General features: G+C 33.8%; 1 protein-coding gene across 1 annotated transcript in view; it reads right to left on the bottom strand.

The window, feature by feature from the left end:
* Positions 1 to 1,636: 1,636 nt before the first annotated feature.
* The window catches only part of Amy2a (amylase alpha 2A), a 48,693-nt gene continuing 27,499 nt past the window's right edge, over positions 1,637 to 22,830 (bottom strand). Inside the window, exons 2-11 of the mRNA XM_005339096.4 lie at positions 8,533 to 8,746; positions 8,029 to 8,175; positions 7,014 to 7,211; positions 6,285 to 6,515; positions 5,403 to 5,536; positions 4,557 to 4,679; positions 4,361 to 4,460; positions 3,327 to 3,445; positions 3,102 to 3,227; positions 1,637 to 1,854 (exon numbers count right to left, since the gene is read on the bottom strand). Coding sequence (XP_005339153.2) covers positions 1,665 to 1,854; positions 3,102 to 3,227; positions 3,327 to 3,445; positions 4,361 to 4,460; positions 4,557 to 4,679; positions 5,403 to 5,536; positions 6,285 to 6,515; positions 7,014 to 7,211; positions 8,029 to 8,175; positions 8,533 to 8,700 — 1,536 coding nt within the window. The 5' untranslated portion in view covers positions 8,701 to 8,746 and the 3' untranslated portion in view covers positions 1,637 to 1,664. The remainder of the gene's footprint in view (positions 1,855 to 3,101; positions 3,228 to 3,326; positions 3,446 to 4,360; positions 4,461 to 4,556; positions 4,680 to 5,402; positions 5,537 to 6,284; positions 6,516 to 7,013; positions 7,212 to 8,028; positions 8,176 to 8,532; positions 8,747 to 22,830) is intronic.

Here is a 22,830-nt window from a genome sequence, read left to right as displayed (position 1 = left end):
AGTAATAAGAAGGATGATATGGGCAGTCCTGAAAGAAATCAGAGGATCTGACCTAATCCATAGGTCAGACATTGAACCAAGATTTGAATGATGAATAGAAGTTTATTGGGAGAAGAGGTAAAGAATATCCCAAGTAGAAGGAAAATAATTTTTTTTTTTTTGCAAGGGTTGGGTATTGGGATTGAACCCAGGAGCACTTGGCCACTGAGCCACATCCCAGCACTATTTTGTATTTTATTTAGTGACAGGGTCTCAATGAGTTGCTTAGCACCTCGATTTTGCAAAGGCTGGCTTTGAACTCCTGATCCCCCTGCCTCTGCCTCCCACACCACTGGAATTACAGACATGCGCCATCTGCCCCGACCTAGAATGTTTCTTGTTTTGAACTTTAGAAGCTAAGTTCAAATAACTAAAAGGTTGGCTTTGCTAAAAAAATAAACAAACAAACAAAAAAAACAGAAGCTAAAGAGAAGGAATCTTTTGAGGTGAGGCTTCAAATGCAGGCTTAATAGTCTAGTTAGACTTTTGGCCTTTTATCCTATGGAAAGTTAGAAATCCATTAATGAGATTTGGAATCACTGTAGTGGTGATGGTGATGGTTTTCCAATTTGAAAATCACCTTGGTTGTGTGGTGGAGGACCATGTGGTTGGAGGGAGGACTAAAGTACGATTATAAACAAAATCTGGAGAATATAGTGTCATGAAAGCTTTAACTGAACATCCATGTTAGAGGTTAGAGCAAGAATGAAAGCCAAGTGACAGCAAATCAAAACCACTGAACGAAAATGAAAGGCAGGCAAGGGTTGTGGCTCGGTGATAAAGAGCTCGCCTAGTATGTGCCAGGCGAAGTGTTTGATCCTCAGCACCACATGAAAATACATAAGTGAAATAAAAAGGCATTATGTCCAACTACAGATTAAAAAAAACAATTTAAAAAAAAAGAAAGTGAGAGACTTTCAGGGAAAAGAATAGAATATTCTTGTGGGCTCAATAATATTAAAAATTATAGACTATGTAATTGAAGTCCCTTCTATTTTTCTAACTATATTTTAGATGTTGGTGGACCTTTATTTTATTCATTTATTTATATGTGATGCTGAGAAATGAACCCAGTGCCTCACACATGCTAGGCAAGTGTTCTACCACTGAGCCACAACCACAGCCCCAGTCTCTTCTATTTTTAACTCTGTAAATTATAAAAGCACTTCTATATTGTGAAAACCATCCAATTGAGCTATCTCAGTATGTGAATCACCATTAAACCAGCTCTTTCTAATTGACAGAAAGACTCTGTGAGAGAACTACAGATAGAATTTCAGACTATATCTCTAAATTGTAGACAGACTTTCAGACTATATCTCAGAAATAAGAGATACATAGTGGACAAATGGTGTCAAAGACCATAAATATATTTGTCAAAATGCCTTTCTGAGTTATTAGAAATTCCCTTGACAGGTAGGTTAAAGTGTGTCTTCTAAAAACAATAACACCTTGCCTGTTGTTTTCTTATAATTATACATATAAGTAATGCGATTTTTTAATACTTGACCTTTTCAAGTTGATGACATATATCTTATGATAAAATTTAAAAGATTATGAAAACTAATGTATATACAATAAAAAAGACACTTGATAATGCTGTGTATATGCATTTAATTTAAACTTTACAACTTTGAATCAGCATGAATTGCAATGAATGGGTCTTCAGCAGAGTTACTAATAGAAAACTGAGCCTTGCCATCATTGGAAACATAGACTTTAATTCCTGTGCAATCTCCATTAATTTTATCTCCAGAAATGACATCACAGTATGTGCCACCAGGAAGACCAGTTTGCAAAGTTGTTGACAATGACCTATAAAACAAAATTTGCTATTTAACTTAAATTCATTACTGTCAAATATAAGAATTCAGATTCTCTCTAACGTAAATAAACAGCTTAATTTTGTGCCATAGAATTTTAAGCAGTCAAGGTCTCAATAAGAAGAAAATGGAAACACAGAGACCATTCCAGTGGATGTGAACAGCACTCTCAGTACAATGTAATCATACAGAACACCTATCCATTCCTAGTCAGTGGAGACTATTACCAGACCATAAAGGCTGAATAATAGCAGTGAAGATCTACAGGAATTGCTACCCTTAGATAAAAGTACTGCCTGTGGTAAACATAAATATTTTCTATTTGTCTTTTTGTGAATTTATAAAAATACTGAATGCTTTAAAGAATTAAAATTGGAATTTTTCTTCAAAACTATTTTTTTCAAGGACTTGAAGAAAAAATATTCTAACACTTTTATGAAGAAGTATATAGCTTGGAATAGAAAACTATCTTGTATAAATTTATCTCAGTTTTTCTATCCAGAAAAGACAGAAATTAAAGAACTAGCCATAGGCTCTTTTGGAAATAAAGAAAGACACATTACTTACTTATTTATTTTTGCCAATAAAATATAACTTTAGCCTAACCTGAGCTAAACATGAGCAGAAGTTGGGCTGGGACTGAGACATTCCAAAGCTGGCAGAGTTCTTCTGGCTGTAGTTCTCCATGTGAAAGACTCATTAGACTACAACAGTAAGGCTATCAGAATCACTAAAGAAAGGCCAGCAATGAGAAGCTTTAGAAGTAAAAACTAAAAAAATCTACTGAGGAAAGTCATTGGCCATTGATATATTTCTAAAACATACACTTTAAAAAATAGTACTTGTCTCTGAGAGGTAGATAATGGAGTAGTTGAGATACAGAGCTTAAAAAAGGTATTCCAGTACTAAGACTGAGACTGAAAGCCACATTATTTTAGAGATTTTTTCCATCCTTATATTAACTGTTGGTATATTTAGTGGTTCATGTAATATTAACATAATGTGCATCATGTTTATGTATGGATGCATAAGAAAGCTCTAATTAAAACAAAAACCCCTATAAAAATAGTGGGGAAAATAAATGCCATCATCATTTTTCTTCTGTACTTTTCTGATTTCTTGTTTTCTTAATTCCCTGACTTAAAGGATTTTTCAGATATGAAAGAAGTAAATGAACAGGAATAGAATAAAACTAGAACATAACGGTGTAAAAATTATATAAAATTGATATCTACTTACCAGTCATCATTATTAAAGACAATGAATCCTTTGTTTCCTCTACCAAAGGCCACTTGGTTGCTACCATTATCCCACCAGTTTTGAAAAGGCTGGCCATCAACCACATTTCGGAAAGCAACCATGTTTCTAAAAGCACAAGATCATACAAAATGTTGATATTCTTAAACTCAAACAGTTTAAAGTAAAATGTTAAGGAAAGTGTTATAGGATATGTATTAGTCTTACCTTATTTGGCGCCATCGATGTTCACACACCCAGTCATTGCCACAAGTAGTGTCTGGATTAATAGTTACTTCTTTAGTCACTCCATTATTATTTGGTGGTCCAACCCAATCATTAACATCCTTAATTTAAACAAAAACAGATTTTTAACACAAATGCATAAACACACGCACACATTTATCTTTCACTTCCTTCATTATACTAAACTCAATTAATTGGTCCTGCTGCTTGTCTCTGCAGTGTCTTTATTTAGAATACACGATGTATAGTATTTTTATAGACCTTTACTGAATTTTTATCATCTGGTTCTCTAGGTATCTGTCTGAATTATAGGATTTTAGATATGAAATCTCTGTAATGATGCCACTTCTGAAATCTTAAGTTTAAAAAGAAAACCCTCACTTAACTTTTAAAACATCTACATAATTTATTTCTCAATTCAGTTTTGAAATTGATATTTGGATTAATGTTTTTACCGTAGCCCCGATATTTTTCTCATTCTTACTTATCCTGAAGTGGACTTTAAATTTTTTATTCTGTAATATATATCATTTCATTCATCTTTTAAGATATTTTAATCATTTAACTTCAGCTCAGCTGTACCATTTCTTTGCAGTCCATAAAACTTTTTTCAAAAAATATTTACACAATATTTATTTCTTGTAATAAAAGCAGGAACTGATTTAAGTTCTTGATAAGTTTTAGCATGTGTAATCTTCACATCAACTCTATGAAATTGGGTACTTATGATAAGTATATACTTTATACTCTGTAACTTGTTCTTATTAAGTTTCTTTTCTTAGTGTGTAGATATCTGTCCTATTACTGAACAGTTTTCATACTCTTTGAAAAAACAGAACATAAATTTTATGTATTCAATATCCTTTCCATTACTAAAATCAGAGATCAGCATTACATTTCCACTTAAATAAATACTTGATGAATAAATATTAAATGCAATAACCTCATGAGAAATTAAAACAAAATTACCTACTTTTTCTTGAGAAAAAGATATTTTGAACAAATTCAAAACTTACTTGTCCATTCACAAAATATCTTGGCCAACGGTAGCTTGACATTACTCGTGTAAATCCATAAGGATGAGCAAGCATAAATCCAACTGCCATTTTATACAGCCTGAAAGTTATAAAAATATATTTCAATAGAAGAATAGAATATTATTACTCTCATTAAAAGGTGGGTTAAAGACATGTAGAGAGGTTTTTTTCCTACCTTGCATCCCAGAACGTAAGAATGGATGCTCCTCCAGCTCCATGTCCTCGTTGGTTGTCATGGTTATCCACAAAGACTAGAGCTCTATCTGAGGGCATGAAACCCCAACCTTCTCCCCAGTTCCTATTAAAAAAATAAATATTTTTATTCTTTTACAATAGGTTTAGAGTAACCTAAATCTGCATCTCTTTTTATATAGCATCCTTAGATAAACTCTCCAATTAATTATTCTATAGAATTTAGTGTTTTTGTAGATTAACAAATTTATAAATTCATTCTGTGTTTGTATATATGTAGGATTCCTTGTATCCATTCATAGGTAAGATTTTTGTGATAGAAAAGTTTCTTTAAAGGTTTCAGTATATGCATTCTATGTGGATTTCTGAAGGTTAATATTCATACCACATTGTACAGAAACGCAAACATGGTTAAAATGAGGCTTCAACACTGTATTCCTTTAGAATGAGCACCTTAATGTTTCAAATTAAAGAGTTGAGAAAATGCATTCTTATCCCATAGTTATGGCCAAATTGTAGGTACTTTATAAGTGGCAGCAATCTCTTAAAAATGACTTAGCTTTAATAGATTATAAGGAAACATTACTCAAATCCAGTGTGCTCAAATAATAGATAGATAAAAATACTTAGGAGATGTTTTGGTTTCCAGAATACTTCCTGTAGACTGATATTCTAAATTAGAAAGATGATTAATTGTGGTTTGAGGAAGAATAACATTTATTAATAATCTACTTCTTCATTATCTAAAAAGGTTCTAAGACAATAACTCATCCTGGAGTAGTATGTCTAATAGATCTGTAAAATACCATAAATGACAAATTATATTTACTTTAAGTAAGCCATCTTCTCTCCATTCCACCTGCGAATGACTGTGCCCAGTTTTGCACCATACTTGAATTCTGTCACACGGCCATTTCCAAAGTACTCACTACTTTTAATTGCCTCACCACCCAGATCAATCACCTGGTAGAAATATAGTGCAAAATATCATTTTAATGTACAAAACTTTTAAAGTATTGTAATGAAAAAATAATATAAAATAGCTTTAAAACATCTGTTATTTGAAATGCTTAAAACTGCTTTCATCACACTGAGATTCTTATTTTGTTTTGATAAAATATATGTCACAACATTGAAAGAAATCTCTTGACAAGGTAACCTGTGAAAATCTTGATCTCATTTAGTCCTACACATAAATTATAAAAACAATAGCTCACACTATCATAGAACTTACTACCTTATTGATATTTATGAATGCTTGATAATTACTAATTCATTAATTACTAATTAATTTTCCAAAGAGAACAAAAACATAAACTTTATCATTAGTTCTTTTCTTTATATAAAAAATATTTTTTCACAGAAAGGAAAATTAATTTGACTAAAAACTTAGACAGCCAATAGTGGTATAGTGAAGACCCAAACTCAGAATGGCTTGGACAACAACTATTTTATTTTTGGTCTTGTATAATGGTCTGTAGAATGTGATAAATATCAGGGATTTGTAGCCTAAATAAATTTCCTGTAGTTCCAAATAACATACTTTGATAGAATTAAATGTGTTATTTCTGAATAAAAATTTTAAGAATACTACAGCATATTAATGACTCAGCCATTTACCTACAGAAATTTCTTATTGAATTAAATCTGCCATTTATATTCTAGTGAATGAAATGATATAGTCTTTATGCACATATATAGATGAATGTACCTCCTGGAAAATGAAAGGCTTGCTTCCTCCAGGGAACCATTTTGTGTTTAGATTATGCAGTTTATCCAAAACTGCCTTTATGTCTCCAGGCCACATATGTTTAGAAGCATCCAGTCTGAACCCTGCTACACCAATATCAATGAGATGGTTCATATAATTGGCAATTTCGGTGCGCACATAATCTTTCTCCAGGGCAAGATCAAGAAGACCAGTCAGACGACAATCTCTGACCTGTTGAGGTAAAAATTTTGTGTTTTTTAAAAATATCATCTTTCAACTGAGAATCCATTTGATCATTTATTCATCAACAGATATTTCCATAATTCATTTTTTAAATTGGGCATTGGGAATATTGGCATTATTGTGTGGATGCACTTTGAAATATTTTCTAGCATAAAAAGGGAGAAGGTAGAAAATGAGTTGATGAGTAGATGAGCTTTTTAATTGACTGGAGGAGTTTATTTACTTATTTATCCTTCTGGGATTGAGGAGTGAACCCAGTGCCTAACACGTGCCAGGCAAGTATTCTATCACTGAGTTCTATACCTAGGATCATGACTGCAGAATGCTTTGGATTATTGAGTTTTTTATTTTTATGCAGTCATGGTTACTTATTTTACCTAGGAATCTAAACTAGTGTTTAAAATTAGTGTTTAAGTAAGCTACATGTGCATAATTAAAGGCATAGGTAGTTCTTTATTCAGATCATTATTTTAAAAAGAAAATTACCTGATAAGCATCATTATAGTTCTCAATGCCGCCACTTGAGGTTCTACATTTACCATCATTAAAATCCCAACCAGAGTATGGAACTGCAGGAAACTCCCTATTTCCAGCATTGAAGTAACTTCCACAAGTACTGCTTGTTCCTGCACCTCCCCCTTCACCACACATATGATTAATTACAGCATCCACATAAATTCGGACCTGAAAAGCAAAGGGTTTACTTCAGTTTGATTTTAGGAAAAATCTGACACATTATTGATTGAACTTTACAGAGTATTCATTAAAATCTAAAATATTTCTTTATTATTGTATAACTTCATTTTCCAATAAGACTAAAAAGTGAAGCATGAAAGGAAACTAATGTGAAATGAAGGGTGATATCCATTCTAGTTGTCTGGTCATTTATTTACAAAAATGATGAATTGAGAAAAGTGGAAACTATGATAATTATTAAGAAAGGCATTTTTTGAGGAGGTAAGCATAAGTTGAGATAGAAAAAAATATTAATTTTTGAAATTTCAGTGGATCACAAGGAAAAAGAAACAATTAGCCTTTACTCTCTGCTTAGGATCTGAAGAAAGGAAGATAGATATTGCGTATCATTACACTCCTCACTCTAAAGTGAAAATGGCTATTTATCATTTTAAAAAAGATGAAGAAGAGTACTCAGGAATTTACTTGTAGATAAATCACATAAAATTCACAGCAACTATTATAATTGGAAATGTTAATACTTAATAAGAAATGTATTTAGTTATAAGGGTTAAAGTTGATGCCTTGCTTTACAAGTGAATTATTCTTTAAACTTTAAATGGTCTTTTCTTTAGTAGACAAATGGCACATATATGATTATTTATAAAGGTTGAACATATAGCAATTGTTCATTTTGAGTTATTGCTCAAGTATGAAGTTAAATTTTAAAAAATCAAGTCCCAAAAACTTACTGCTCAAGAGAGAAAGAAAAAGAAGAAATTATCTTCCTATGTAATATTTTTAAAAGAAACTTAAAATCACTTACACCAACATTGTTACACCTAGTCACCATGTCTCTGAACTCATCTTCATTTCCAGATCTTGTGCATATTTTATAGCTAATTGGTTGGTATCTTTCCCACCAAGGTCTTGAAGGGTTGTTAACAACAATATTTTCATTGGGTGGTGAGATCTACAAACAAAGCAAACTTAATAAGTATCAAATTAGAGCTTATTTTATATCATTAAAACCTCTAAAACAAATTAATAACCTAAAATTATTGCTGAATCTTTGTAAATGCAGCTACAGTAGTTTATAACCACTCTAAAACATTAACATCCTCTTAAAGATGTCCTGCTGTTATTCTGAAACAAAACATAAAGTTGCCACCAACACTAAATTTTTTTTCTTTCTCAAAAAACTGTTTCAGAGGACTTATATGAGAAGTAAAATATTATCTCAGATTCACAGAAACAGATTGCCATTTTACTATATCATCTATCATAAGTTCAAGTAAATGTTGTAATTTACGATGTGAACAATCCTTACCTGAACTCCTCCAAATCCATTGGGAGCTAAGTATCGCTCACATTCCTTAGCAATATCAACCCAGCGCCACTCAAACAAGTGGACAATAGAGGTCCTTCCCTGTTGAGTGTTTGGGAAATACTGAGCCCAACAGAGCCCAAGGGCTGAAAGTAGCACAAAGAACTTCATTTTGCTCTGAAGCTGACACTGTTCTTTCTAGCAGCTATATATATTCCTGTAAAAGAACACATTTGACAAAGTAAATGTTAAGATGAAAAAATATTTAGAGTAAAAACACTGAATGTGAAAAAGATTATTAATAATAATGTTAAATCAACAGGTGAAGAACATTCATAAACTCTCCCAAGAAAATGATCTTAAATGACCTTTTAGAACTTAATGTCGTTCTTATTAAAGGAATATTAGTCTTTTCAAATATCTGGCATGTGACATATGTAAACAGTCCTCATTCATGTATTATTTACCTAGAAGTAGATCTTATTTCTGATGTCCTTCACTAATAGAAAGTTACAATCAGACACAACTCAATTTATACTCAAAATGTTGTTTGAACTATTTATCTGCAATGTTTGTAATATTTCAATTTCAAAAAGAAACAAGACATTAATTTTCTTGTCCTCCTTCCCACACACCAATTTTTATTTATTCACACTTTTGCATTCCCATCAATCTAAGTGCTTAATAACATGGCTAGAGAGTAGATTTTGTATTAGAATAGTAGGATTTGTGTTGGAATAGCAGAATTTGTGGTGGTTATGATTTTATCCCAGTAGCCAAATATATTTTATGTGTAATAAAACACTAAATCAATGAATGCACATCCTTTTCCTCCTTAATTAATAGTATGGGTGGGAAAATGTTATCCATCCTTTCAACAAGGATTGAGTGTTCTCCTTTGCCAAGTATTAAGGATGATATAAGGGATATAATGATGAGCAAGACAGTCATTTTTCTATTCCAAGAGAGCTTACATTCTAGTGGAAGAAAAATAAAATATGCAAGTAAATATAATATCAGTAATGATAATAACAGTGATGATAAATAATTTCAGATTTCAATAAAAACTACTATGAAGTAACAGCATAATAAAATAGAGAGTAACATCAGTATCAGAGTATTTCAGATTGGATGGTCAATGAAACATTACTTGAGGGAGTGATTTTAGCTGTGAATTAAAGAATTAAAAATAAGTAGTCATTTGAAGACAAGGAAAAGACCAATCTAGATAGAGGAGAAAGCAAAAACTCATGGGTGAAAAAAGCTTGGAATACTCGAGAAACTTTTCTTTTTTTAAGTTAGCAAAGCCTAAGCATGTGTGATAAATGGAAAAGTAAATGAATTGAAAATAGATAGATAGGTCAGATCTTAGAATGAATCAAGAAAGAGAGCTAGTGAGGGTGTAAGGAGTGCTGAAAGAGCATGCTGGGCTTTAAAAGGAAATCATCATTGCCTCTTGGAGGAAATCAGAAACTGGACTATAAGAATGAAAAAGGAAGATAAGTTAGAAGCTTTTTATAGTAGTCCAGGAAAGAAGTGGGTGAATTTGACTAGGGCATAGACAGGATGTTTCAAAGGTGAGAGGCAACAGGTTTATGGATATATTAAATTTAAAGAATTAATGAAATGCAGACACTAAAGATATAGATATTTGGTGATGATATCATTTATCAAGATGAGGGGAAATGAGGAAGTACTATCTCTGTGGAAGAGTTATTACTCCAATTATTACCTATTTATTTCTCTAGTATTCACAGCACTCTCCTTTGGTCCTTCCTGGGACCAACCATGTGGACAATCAAAGTTCCATGTGTTTTACATGTAGTTCATACCTCCTGGTATTCTTCCTAATATCCTCTTCCTCCATTGTTGTGTACCTGGCATATATTGAGTTGAAGCAACATCTTTATAAAGCCTACATTTATATTCCTAGGCATAGTTTATAACTCCTGTTCTGTGTTACAGCTTTTCAAAATATTATTTATATCATTTATATAGTAAATGTGTTATAAATAATTAAATATTTACACGTTCACCATTCTGGACCAAGCTTTTAAAAGGTAAACATCATATGTAATGTTGAACCTAGCAAATGATTACTATGTCTAATGTGCTCAATAAATGGCTATCTAACATATACTAGTAAGTTACAGGTATTGTGCAAGACATTGAGGTTACTGTGGGTTATGTCTTCATCTTATAAATAGATGAACATCATGTCAGAAATTCTGTAATACTTCAACCTTTGTATTTCCAAAAGTTTCATATACATGAAGAAACTAAGGCCCAGAGAGTCTGAGCAAATTGCCAAACTTCTGTAGCAAGTGACAAGGGAAAAATATGATAACGGGTCTGACTATGAAGTGACATTTTCTGCATTATATCAATATTTCTTCCGTATTTCTGAAGTTGAGATGTTTACTATAGAAGCCACGAGCAATAATTATCTATGGAGCAGTTGAAATGTTGCTAATTTGAACAGAGATATGCTCTAAGTATAAAATATACTTTATATTTCAGAGTTAATATAAAACCAGAACATGAAAATTAATAATTATTTTTACTTTATGAATTAATATTCTGAGAGAAATTAAGATAAATAAAATCTAATATTAACATGAATAAACTCCATTCACTTTTTGCTTCTTTACAAATGGTCATTAAAAATGTTAAATTACATATATGATATGTGAGATCCTACTAGAGTTATTCTAGATGTTAAGTATGAGAAGGGATACGACCACACACAAAAGCCAACCATAGTCAAGTGAAGGGTGAGATCATTGTGGTAAGAGAGTCATGAGTAAAGTGTGTTAAGATTTTATTGACACAAAAAGTAATTTCTGACATAAATAGGGGAAGATGAAATTGATTCAAAGAATAGGTTTGACTTTAATGAAAAAAGATCAGGTAAAATTCCATTTTAGTAAGAAAAATAGAATTATCAAATGTGAGTAAGAGCAAGGAGGAAAGTAGTGCTTTAAAACCGTAAGCTGAGGTGTAGGAGAACCATGGGCATCAAGGTGGTAAAGATGTATTGAGAATGCTCAATGTCAGGAAGAAGAAAACATTTTTCTTGGAAGCCTGTACCAAGATACTGTTTGTTTGCTTTAGACAGGAAAGGAAATTGATTAGAATTTTTTAAGTATAACAGATGGATTAGAAGGCACAGATAGCAGGGACAGAAACACTAGAAATCCTGCAGATTATTAAAGAGGCAGTCATGAAAATCTGAACTAGGATTATAGCAATAAGAATGAGAATTAGGAGAGTACTGCAGATTGTTGCAATGAGGGCGACCAGATGAATAACATTTTCCAGTGGCCATACCTATGTGGAGTCTCTTCCTACATCATCTGTGGGATTGATATACACAATGTGTGATTTGCCTCATAGAGTGAAATGTCAGTCAATAAGAAACAAGCAAAAATTTTATTAGGACTTTCATTGGGCTTAATCTTATGAAAATCAGAGCCTATTGCGCTGTGTGCAGAGTTGGAATGAACGGATAGGTAAAGAAGTCTGGTTGTCCCTCCCCATTCCAGTCATCTGAGTTTTTTACCACTAGCTAACAGTAGGTGAATAATGCTCCAGGGCTGAACCAGCAGAAGGTCCATCTGTTCACCCATACAATTATAAGACATGAGATATTTTTATTAAGTAATAATTAACTTATACAGAGAAGAGAGATGCAATAAATCTGGTGAAGATTGACTACATGAAATGGTAGCTAAATAGACATCAGTGGAGAAAAAAAATTGGAGTTAAAGAGGATTCTGTTATTTAAAGGTTTGGTGAGTGGGAAATGGCAACACCCTTGTCACTTACAGTACAATTTAAAGGTAAATTGGTTACAGGAACACTAAATCCTGAGTTTGAGCTTCTACTTTTAAACCTACATGGGAATACAAAAACAACTTAAAAGATAGGTTGAGAAGCAAAAAAGCAGAGAAATTTTGGATTTTCCAATAAAGCTATGATATTTTGAGGAATGGCACACAACATATTTACTGATTTACCAGAGATTCTGAGCAGAACAGATGTCATCCCCAAACAATGTCCAGGCAAATGCTGTCTAATTATCTGTTCTGGAAAACTGCATCCTTGATAGCTGACAAGGTACCAAGAGAGACATTGAAAGCAAAGATACCATCAATTGATATAAAAGATGGGGTAGAGGGTATAGGAAGGAGAGAATAAAGAGCTCTTTCATTACCAGAGAATGGTTTTCAACAATAAACAAAAAAGGAAAATTTGCAAGGTTTACAAGACACAAACTGGATGCGGTTGAGCATTAGAATCAGATTAGAAGAGAAGACAGATTAGACAGTTGGTGGTAACATAGGGCTGATGCTCTAAAGAGTTGAGAGAGAAGAGAGGATTCATTTGAATGTCACACTTGATTGAAGGTTACAAATTCTAAAATGTGATGGTTCAGAACATGACCTCAAGATTAAGACGAGCTATTTTTAAATCTTTCTTTAATGTAATTTTTATATGACTGCAGAACACATTACAATTCTTATTACATATATAGAGCAGATTTTTTCATATCTCTGGCTATATACATAGTATATTCCCACCAATTTGCATCTTCATAAATGTACTTTGGATAGCAATGATCATCACATTTCACCATCATTAATTACCCCATGCCCCCTCCTTTCCCCTCCATCCCCTCTGCCCTATCTAGAGTCTGTCTATTCCTCCTATGCTCCCCCTCCCTACCTTACTATGAATCATGCCCCTTATATCAAAGAAAACATTTGGCATTGGTTTTTGAGGATTGGCTAACTTGATTTAGCATTATCTTCTCTAACTCTATTCATTTACCTGCAAATGCCATGATTTTATTCTCTTTTATTGCTGAGTAATATTCCATTGTGTATATATGTCACATTTTTTTATCCATTCATCTATTGATGGGCATATAGGTTGGTTCCATGGTTTAGCTATTGTGAATTGTTCTGCTATAGGCAATGATGTAGCTGTGTCCCTGTAGTATGCTGTTTTTAAGTCCTTTGGGTATAGACCAAGGAGAGAATTAGCTGGGTCAAATGGTGGTTCCATTCCCAATTTCCAAGAAGTCTCCATACTACTTTCCATATTGGCTGCACCAATTTTCAGGCTCACCAGCAGTGTATGAGTGTACCCACATCCTCGCCCACACTTATTGTTGTTTGTATGCATAACAGCTATCACTCTGACTGACTGGAGTGAGATGAAGTCTTACAGTAGTTTTGATTTACATTTTTCTAATAGCTAGTGGTGATGAACATTTTTTTAATGTATTTGTTGGTATATGAGACCTCTGAGAAGTGTCTCTTCAGGACCTTGGCCCATTTATTTATTGGTTTATTCATTTTTTTGGTGTTTAGCTTTATGAATTCTTTATATACCCTAATGATCAGTACTCTATCTGATGTGTGAGGGGTAAAGATTTGCTCCCAAGATATAGGCTCTCTATTCACCTCACTGATTGTTTCTTTTGCCAAGAAGAAGATTTTTAGTTTGAGTCCATCCCATTTATTCATTCTTGATTTTAATTCTTGTGCCACAGGAGTCTTATTAAGGAAGTTGGGGCCTAATCTCAAATGATGGAGATTAAGGCCTACTTTTTCATCTATTCAACGAAGGGTCTCTGGTTGTATTTTTAAGTCCTTGATCCATTTTGAGTTGAGTTTTGTGTATGGTGAAAGATAGGGGTTTAATTTCAGTTTGTTGCATATGAATTATTTTTCCAGATGAATTTCATTATTGCTTTTTCTATTTCTATGAGGAATGTCATTGGAATTTTGATTGGAATTGCATTAAGTCTATAGTGCTTTTGGAAGTATGCTCATTTCGATAATATTAATTCCCCCTATCCAAGAGCAAGGTAGATCTTTCCATCTTCTAAGGTCTTCTTTGTCTTCTTTCTTTAGGGTTCTGTAATGTTTATAATATAGATCTTTCACTTCTTTCATTAAATTGATTCCCAACAATTCTTTTTTTCTGAGGCTATTGAGAATGGGGTAGTTTTCCTCATTTCCCTTTCTGAGAATTTGTCACTGATAAACAGAAATGCCTTTGATTTATGGGTGTTGATTTTATATCCTGCTACTTTGCTGAATTCATTTACTAACTCTAGAAGATTTCTAGGTGGAACTTTTAGGGTCTTCCAGGTATAGAATCATATCATCAGCAAATAGTGCGAATTTGAGTTCTTCTTTTCCTATGTGTACTTCTTCAATTTTCCTCATCTGTGTAATTGCTCTGGCCAGTGTTTCAAGAACTATGCTAAACAGAAGTGGTGAAAGAGGGTACCCCTGTCTTGTTCCAGTTTATAGAGGGAATGCCTTCAATTTTTCTCCATTTAGAATGATGTTGGCCTGGGGCTTAGCATAGATAGCCTTTATGATGTTGAGATATGTTCCTGTTATCCCTAGTTTTTCTAGTGTTTTGAACATAAAGAGTGCTATATGTTGTCAAAAGCTTTTTCTATGTCTATTGAGATGATCATATGATTCTTACATTTAAGTCTATTGATGTGATGAATTACATTTATTGATTTTTGTATGTTATGTTGAGCCAATCTTGCATCCCTGGGATGAATCCCACTTGATCATGGTGCATGATATTTTTGTATTTGATTTGCCAGAAATTTAGCATTATGTTTATTAGAGATATTTGTCTGAAGTTATTTTTTTTGTTGTGTCTTTGCTTGGTTTTGGAATCAGAGGGATATTGGCCTCATAGAATGAGTTTGGAAGTGCTGCCTCTTTTTCTATTTCCTAAAATAAATTGGAGAGTATTGATATTAGTTCTTTCTTTAAAGGTCTTGTAAAACTTGGCTGTGTATCTGTTTGGTCCTGGGATTTTCTTGGTTGGTAGACTTTTGATGGTGTCTGCTATTTCATCACTTGAAATTGATCTGTTTAAATTGTGTATATTATCCTGATTCAATTTGGGCAAATTATATGACTCTAGAAATTTGTCAATGCCTTTGATATTTTCTATTTTATTGGAGTACAGGTTTTTGAAATAATTTCTAATTATCTTCTGTATTTCTGTAGTGTCTGTTGTGTTATTTACTTTTTCATCATGTATGTTAATGATTTGAGTTTTCTCTGTCCTCTTCATTAGCATGGCAAAGGGTCTGTCAAAAGAATCAACTTTTTGTTCTTTCTGTTTTTTCAATTGTTTCAATTTCATTGATTTCAGCTAAGAGTTTAATTATTTCCTCTCTTCTGCTGCTTTTGGTGTTGATTTTATTCTTCTTTTTCTAGGGCTTGAGATATAGTATTAAGTCATTTTATTTGTTGACTTTTTCTTCTTTTAAGGAATGAACTCCATGCAAAGAACTTCCCTCTTAGAAGTGCTTTCACAGCGTCCCAGAGATTTCAATATGTTGTATCTGTGTTCTCAGTCACCTCTAAAAACTTTTTAATCTCCTCCTTGATGTCTTTTGTAATCCATTGTTCATTCAATAGCATAAAATCTACTTCAGGTGTTGAAGTAGATTTTATTCCTTATTTTATCATGATTTCTAATTTCATCCCATTATGATCTGATAGAATGCAGGGTAGTATCTCTACTTTTTTATATTTGCTGAGAGTTGCTTTGTAGCATAGCATATGGTCATCTTAGAGTACAATCCATGTGTTGCTGAGAATAAAGAATATTCTCTCATTGAAGGTTGGAATATTCTATATAAATCAGTTAAGTCCAAGTTATTGATTGTATTATTGAGTTCTATAGTTTCTTTGTTCAGCTTTTGTTTGAAGGGTCTATCTAGTGATGAAAGAGGTGTGTTAAATTCAACCAAAATTATTGTGTTGTGGTCTATTTGACTCTTGAACTTGAGAAGAGTTTGATGAACATAGCTGCTCCATTCTTTGGGACATATATATTTATAATTGTTAAGTCTTATTGGTGTACGATTCCCTTGAGAAGTATGTAGTGTCCTTCTTTATCCTTTTTGATTGACTTTAGTTTGAATTCTACTATATTGACATGAAGATGGAAACCCCTGCTTGCGTCAGCATTCCGTGTGAGTGGTATGATTTTTCCAAGCCCTTTACCTTCAGTCTGGGAATGCCTTTTTCTATGAGATGTGTCTCTGGGATGCAGCATATTGTTGGGTCGGTTTTTGTTGTTGTTGTTTGTTTGTTTAATTCAATCCACTAGTCTGTGTCTTCTGATTCTGAGTTTAGGCCATTAACATTCAGGGTTATTATTGAGACATGATTTGTATTCCCAGCCATTTTTGTTTATTTTTGGTATTTAACATGACTTGGTTTCTACTCTGATTAGATTTTCTTTTAGTGTAATCCCTCCTTCTGCTGATTTTCATTATTATTTCTCATTTCCTCATCTTGGAATATTTTGCTGAGTATGTTCTGTAGTGCAGGCTTTCTAGTTGTAAATTCTTTTAACTTTTGTTTATCATGGAAGGTTTTTATTTCATCATCAAATCTAAAGCTTAATTTTGCTTGATATAAGATTCTTGTTTGGCATCCCTTTTTTTTTTCAGAGCTTGGTATGTGTTGTTCTACAATCTCCTGGCTTTGAGATCTGGGTTGAAATCTCTGTTGAGATATGAATTGGTCTCCCCCTATATGTAAGCTGATTCCTCTCTCTTGCAGCTTTTAAGATTCTATCCTGATTCTGTATGCTAGGCATTTTCATTATAATGTGTCCTGTAAGCCTCTTGTATTTGGTTTTCCAATTTGCTTTTCATGCTTGGTTAATTTTCTGATATTATCTCATTGAAGAAATTGCACATTCCTTGGGTTTGGAACTCTGTGCTTTCCTCTATCCCAATAACCCTTAGATTTGCTCTTTTGATGATTTCCCATAATTCTTGGATGTTCTGTTCGTGGTTTCTACCTTTCTTCACTGTGTGATCAACTTTATTTTTCAGATTGTATACTTTGTTTTCATTTTCTGATGTCATTTCAAGTGATCTAGTCTATTGGTTGTGAGTTCTATTGAGGTTTTGATTTATTGTATCCTTCATTTCAAGGATTTATGACTGGTTTTTATTGGAGAGTATCTATGTCTATCTTGAAGTAATCTTTTGCTACCTGCATTTGCTCTCTTATCTCATTGTTGGAGTGATCAATTTTTGCTTGTATTTGCTCATTTAGGTCATTCTTTAATTCACAGATCATCTTAATTATGTACCTTCTGAACTCCCTCTCTGACATTTCCTCAACTTTGCTGTCCATAGGTTCTATTATTATAGTGTCCTGATTTGTTTGGGGCACTTTCCTCCCTTCTTTTTTTTCATGATGTCTATGTGTCTTCCTTTCTTCCAGTGTGGATCTGAGATATTACAGTTTCTTCCCTATATTCTTGTATTACCTGTGCAGATTGTTTGACCCTCACCTTGCTATTGGGCTTCCAGACCTGTTGGTGTCCCTCAATGGATGCTACAGCATCCTGAGTCTAGGATCTCCATAAGTTAGAGTGGGTGGATCAGGGACACTGGGCTTGACCTCCTGTAGTAGTCAACTGGTAGAAAGGGTGGTCCTGTGCCAAAGGCTAGGCTCTAGCATAGTCTTCCCCACAGGGAAAGTGTTTGACCAGGTGTGCTATTGGCCTGGGCCCTGCAGAGTCCAGTGTGGGTGGATCTCTAGTTTTAAATTTTGACCTTTCCATTTATCAGTTGTGTGATCCTGGAAAGTGGTCTTTGTAAATTTAACTTATCTACAAACTAGATAAAGTGATGTTTATGTCATGAAATTATTATGATTAAACAAGTTAATGCAAGTAAAGCTGTTATCCTAGTATATGAATATGATAAAATCTCAGTAAGCTTGTTTGCTATGATATTGTTATTACAGCATTGTTATTTTTAGTCTTGGTCCTGCTGAAATTGTTACAAACTCATTTCTCTTTCCACCTTTCATTCTTTCATCACATGGCATTCTCTTTCCTTTCCACACTTTTCAAATTCTAATAATTCTTTCTACTACTCAGAAATAATTTTGTATCCCCCAGAGTAAGATACAGGAATGAAAAGACATCTTTATTATTTTCCATCTTTAATTTTGTGCATTTTTTCTTTTCCCTTTCTTCTTTTCTTTCTATATTCCCTCTCTCTCCCCTTCACATATCTCTATTTCTTTTCTTCTTTAGGATTTCTGGCAGACCTGTGTTGATTTTGAAACATACTTTCATCGTTACCTATTAAGTTAATTTTAAGTCATCCTGTTTGCCACAGATCAGTGATATTCACAGTGCAGGTAAGATGTTATTAAAAGAAGAAAACTTGAGGATATTATTGGGGAATTTTATTAGCAACCAAGATAGGTGGAGATATACAAATATAAACTTCTATTACTCGTCACATACATTGTCATTTATTTTTCTCATTTACTCTTTTTTTTAAATAGCATAATATATTCTCTTGTACTTTGTAATTTTTCTTTTCATAGAATACATGTGGTCATTGCCAAAGTCTGGCTTGGCACAAATCAGGAGCCACTTGTCAAAAAGAAACTAACTTTATTTTTAGAACTACAAACGCCAAACAAAACAGCTCCAGGGAAAAACCCTCAGAGCCCAACTGCCACCACCGGCTTCCACAAGCCTCTCTCCCCCACACCAGCCTTTTCCTCCCACAATCCTCCTCCTCTTGAGGCCGATTGGCTGGGTTGCGTGGGCAGAGCCAAAGAAGTCACCCAATGAGCAGCTCCGTGGAGGAGCCAATCAGCTAGATGTTGCTGGGGCAGCTGTGAGCCAATCATCAGCTGGCAGTCTGAAGGGCAGGGAAACAGCCCAATGAACATCACCGCAGAGGAGCCAATCAGCTAGATGTTGCTGGGGCAGTCTGAAGCTTGCTGGCAGCTGGAAGTTTGCTGGGGCCCCTTTGGCTGTGGCTCTCAACATCTCCCCCTCTCTGTTTAAACAACAAGCATGTGGCTTATGGACCGTGCCTGCCTTAGGTCGTCCAATACATATGGTCCTTACCCGTCTTCGGATGAGCTGACCTCAGGGCGTCAGCCTCCTGTCTTAGGTTGGTACCATTGTAATTGGATCTTACCCGTCATTGACTACCGGTCCAGTACAGCCACACCTGTGGAGAGGTCTCAGCGGGGGGGGGGGGGGGTGTGAGGTTCTTTGCCTCACCTCTGTTGACCCCCAAATTTTAGCTGAATGATCATAACAAGCAGAAGGGAGGAAGATATACCAAGTCAATTGACGGCTCCTTTTGGGAAAATTGTACCACCGATGATATCATCAGCAAAAATATCCCAACACTACACAAGTCGCTGCACCAACAGATAGTTCACAATGCATACAAGTGACACATAGTTCTGTAAGCAGTTCAGTGTAAGTTCTGTAAGCAGTTCAGTGATGGCTATTGCAGAAACTGTAGATTAGTTTTATCTTTGTCTTCACCGGCACAGGGATGAAGATAGGAATTCTGGCAATAATGACTAAAGAAAAAATTAGGTAACATTCCAGAAGACACTAAAAGAAAACAATTTTCTTAACAATTTATATTATCTTCATCGGCACTGGGATGAAGATAGAAATTCTGGCAATAATGGCTAAAGAAAAAATTAGGTAACATTCCAGAAGGCACTAAAAGAAAACAATTTTCTTAAAAGAAAACAATTTTCTTAACAATTTATATTATCTTCATCGGCACTGGGATGAAGATAGAAATTCTGGCAATAATGGCTAAAGAAAAAATTAGGTAACATTCCAGAAGGCACTAAAAGAAAACAATTTTCTTAACAATTTACATTATAGTGAAGAGAATTATTAAATATAATGAAAACGAAAGGTGAGAGTAAACAAACAGATCTGTTAACCTCCTTTTTTGTTTACATATTAAAACAATTCTTAACAGTTATTTACCCAATTTAAATTAAACCATTTAAATCACGTGAATAAAAAAAAAAAAATATTTGGATCCATCTTTTCATGAGCGCTCATCATATATGATATATAGAAATATGTACATTGGACATACGTACATTCAAACATATAACACAAAACACAAGTGTGCACACATAATATAATACATACAACACATAACACAATAGTAAAGGCCTTATAACTTTTTACAGGTAAAATCTCTATTGCAATGTTTAAAAACTCTATAGTCAAAAAAAAAAAATAGAACTGATCAGCAAAACATTAACCTAGGTCTGTATGAGCTCAAAAAAATAAAATAGAACTTCATGATATGGGAAAGGGCAATAATAAAATAGATATTGAAAAAAGCATCCTGGTTTTGTCGCAGATGTAAGGATAGCCAAATTGGAGTTTTGGATATCAGCTATTATGGATTTGAGCTAAATCATCTTCTTTTTGGTCTGTAGAAATCGCTTTAGTTAATCTCTCTGGAATCCAAATCGGCTGCTGTTCTCTCTGTGGAAACACAAAAACAGACCCCCGACTCCAGACAATCACTGGGTCAGGATTTTAGTTAATCTCTCCGGAATCCAAATCAGCTGCTGTTCTCCCTGTGGAAACACACAAACAGGCCCCCGACTCCAGACAATCACTGGGTCAGAACCTTGGTTAATCTCTCTGAAATCCAAATCGGCTGCTGTTCTGGGTCAGAACCTTGGTTAATCTCTCTGGAATCCAAATCGGCTGCTGTTCTTCCTGTGGAAACACACAAACAGACCCCCGATTCCAGACAATTACTGGGTCAGGACCTTTCCATTGTCCTGTTAGAATATCTTTCCAAAGTACCTTGGGCTTATGTACATTTTTTGGACACATATGCCTTTCTGCAGCACTAAGTCCTGATGAATCCAAATTTAAAAAGTTTAGAGTAAAAAGCGTTATTTTAAGTTTATCTTTGGGGAATATATACCCCTTCCCAATTCCATCTTTTTGCTTTAATAAGTACATTTTAATAGTTTGATGAGCTCTTTCAACTATGCCTTGACCCTGTGGATTGTATGGGATTCCTGTTATATGAGTAATGCCAAATGATGAGCAAAATTGTTTAAAAGAAGTAGACGTATAACCAGGGGCATTATCTGTTTTTAACTGTTTTGGAATGCCCACAGTGGCAAAATTTTGTAAGCAATGAGCTATAACATCTTTAGTTTTTTCGCCGGCATGAAGGGAGCCCATCAAAAATCCAGAAGAAGTATCAATTGTAACATGCAAATATTTTAATTTTCCAAATTCTGGCAAGTGTGTGACGTCCATCTGCCAAATATGGTTAGGCATCAATCCTCTAGGATTGACTCCAAGATTAACTTGTGGTAAAAAGGTCACACAATTTTGACATTGTTTTATTATTTGTCTAGCTTGTTCCTTAGTTATTTTAAAACGCTTTTGTAAAGTATTAGCATTGACATGGAATCTTTCATGAAAATTTATAGCTTCTTCTAGTACAGAGAAAATATGTATGTCACGTGTAGTTTTATCTGCTAAATCATTGCCTAAACTAAGGGCTCCAGGCAATCCTGTATGTGCCCTGATATGTCCTATAAAGAATGGATCTTTTCTGTCCCAGATTAAACTTTGTATAGTGGAAAACAAAGAGAAAACAGTAGAAGAAGGGGAAATTCTACCAGCATCTTCAAGGGATACTATAGCATTAACTATATACTGGCTATCAGAAAATAAATTAAATACAGAATCTTTAAACATCACAAAAGTTTGTAATACTGCATTAAGCTCTACCTTTTGAGCTGATTGTTTGGGTACTAAAAATGTAAAAGTTTGATCAGGTGTAACTATTGCTGCTGTACCATTATTTGACCCATCAGTGAATATATTTGGAGCATTCATGATAGGTGTTTTTCTTGTCATTTTTGGAAAAATTACAGGATGCAATGACCAAAAAGACAATAAAGGATTAGATGGTAAGTGGTTATCAAATGAAACATTAGATTTGCACATTATTATTGCCCAAGTATTTAACTCATTAGCTAATTCATCAATTTGATTCATAGTATATGGAGTAATAATTTTATGGGGAGAAATTCCAAACACTGCCTTTGCTGTTTTTATTCCTTTGAGTATTAATTGTCCTACAGCCTCAGGATATCTAGTAAGAATAGTGTTAGGAGAATAAGATAAATGTATCCATAATAATGGACCTTCTTGCCAAAATACTCCTGTAGGAATATTTTTTGTTGGTAATACAATAAATAATAAAGGCAAACTTATATCAATTCTATCCAAATGCATATTTTCCATATATGTTTCAATGATTTTTAATGCCTTTCTTGCTTCAGGCGTTAACATTCGGGGTGAATTTGGATCTGATGGACCTTTTAGGATATCAAATAAAGGTCCCAATTCTCCTGTTGGAATACCTAGATAAGGCCT

This window comes from Ictidomys tridecemlineatus, chromosome 11, assembly GCF_052094955.1.
Source record: "Ictidomys tridecemlineatus isolate mIctTri1 chromosome 11, mIctTri1.hap1, whole genome shotgun sequence".
In the NCBI taxonomy this organism is placed as follows: Eukaryota; Metazoa; Chordata; class Mammalia; order Rodentia; family Sciuridae; genus Ictidomys; species Ictidomys tridecemlineatus.
This window is presented reverse-complemented; position numbering and strand designations above follow the sequence as displayed.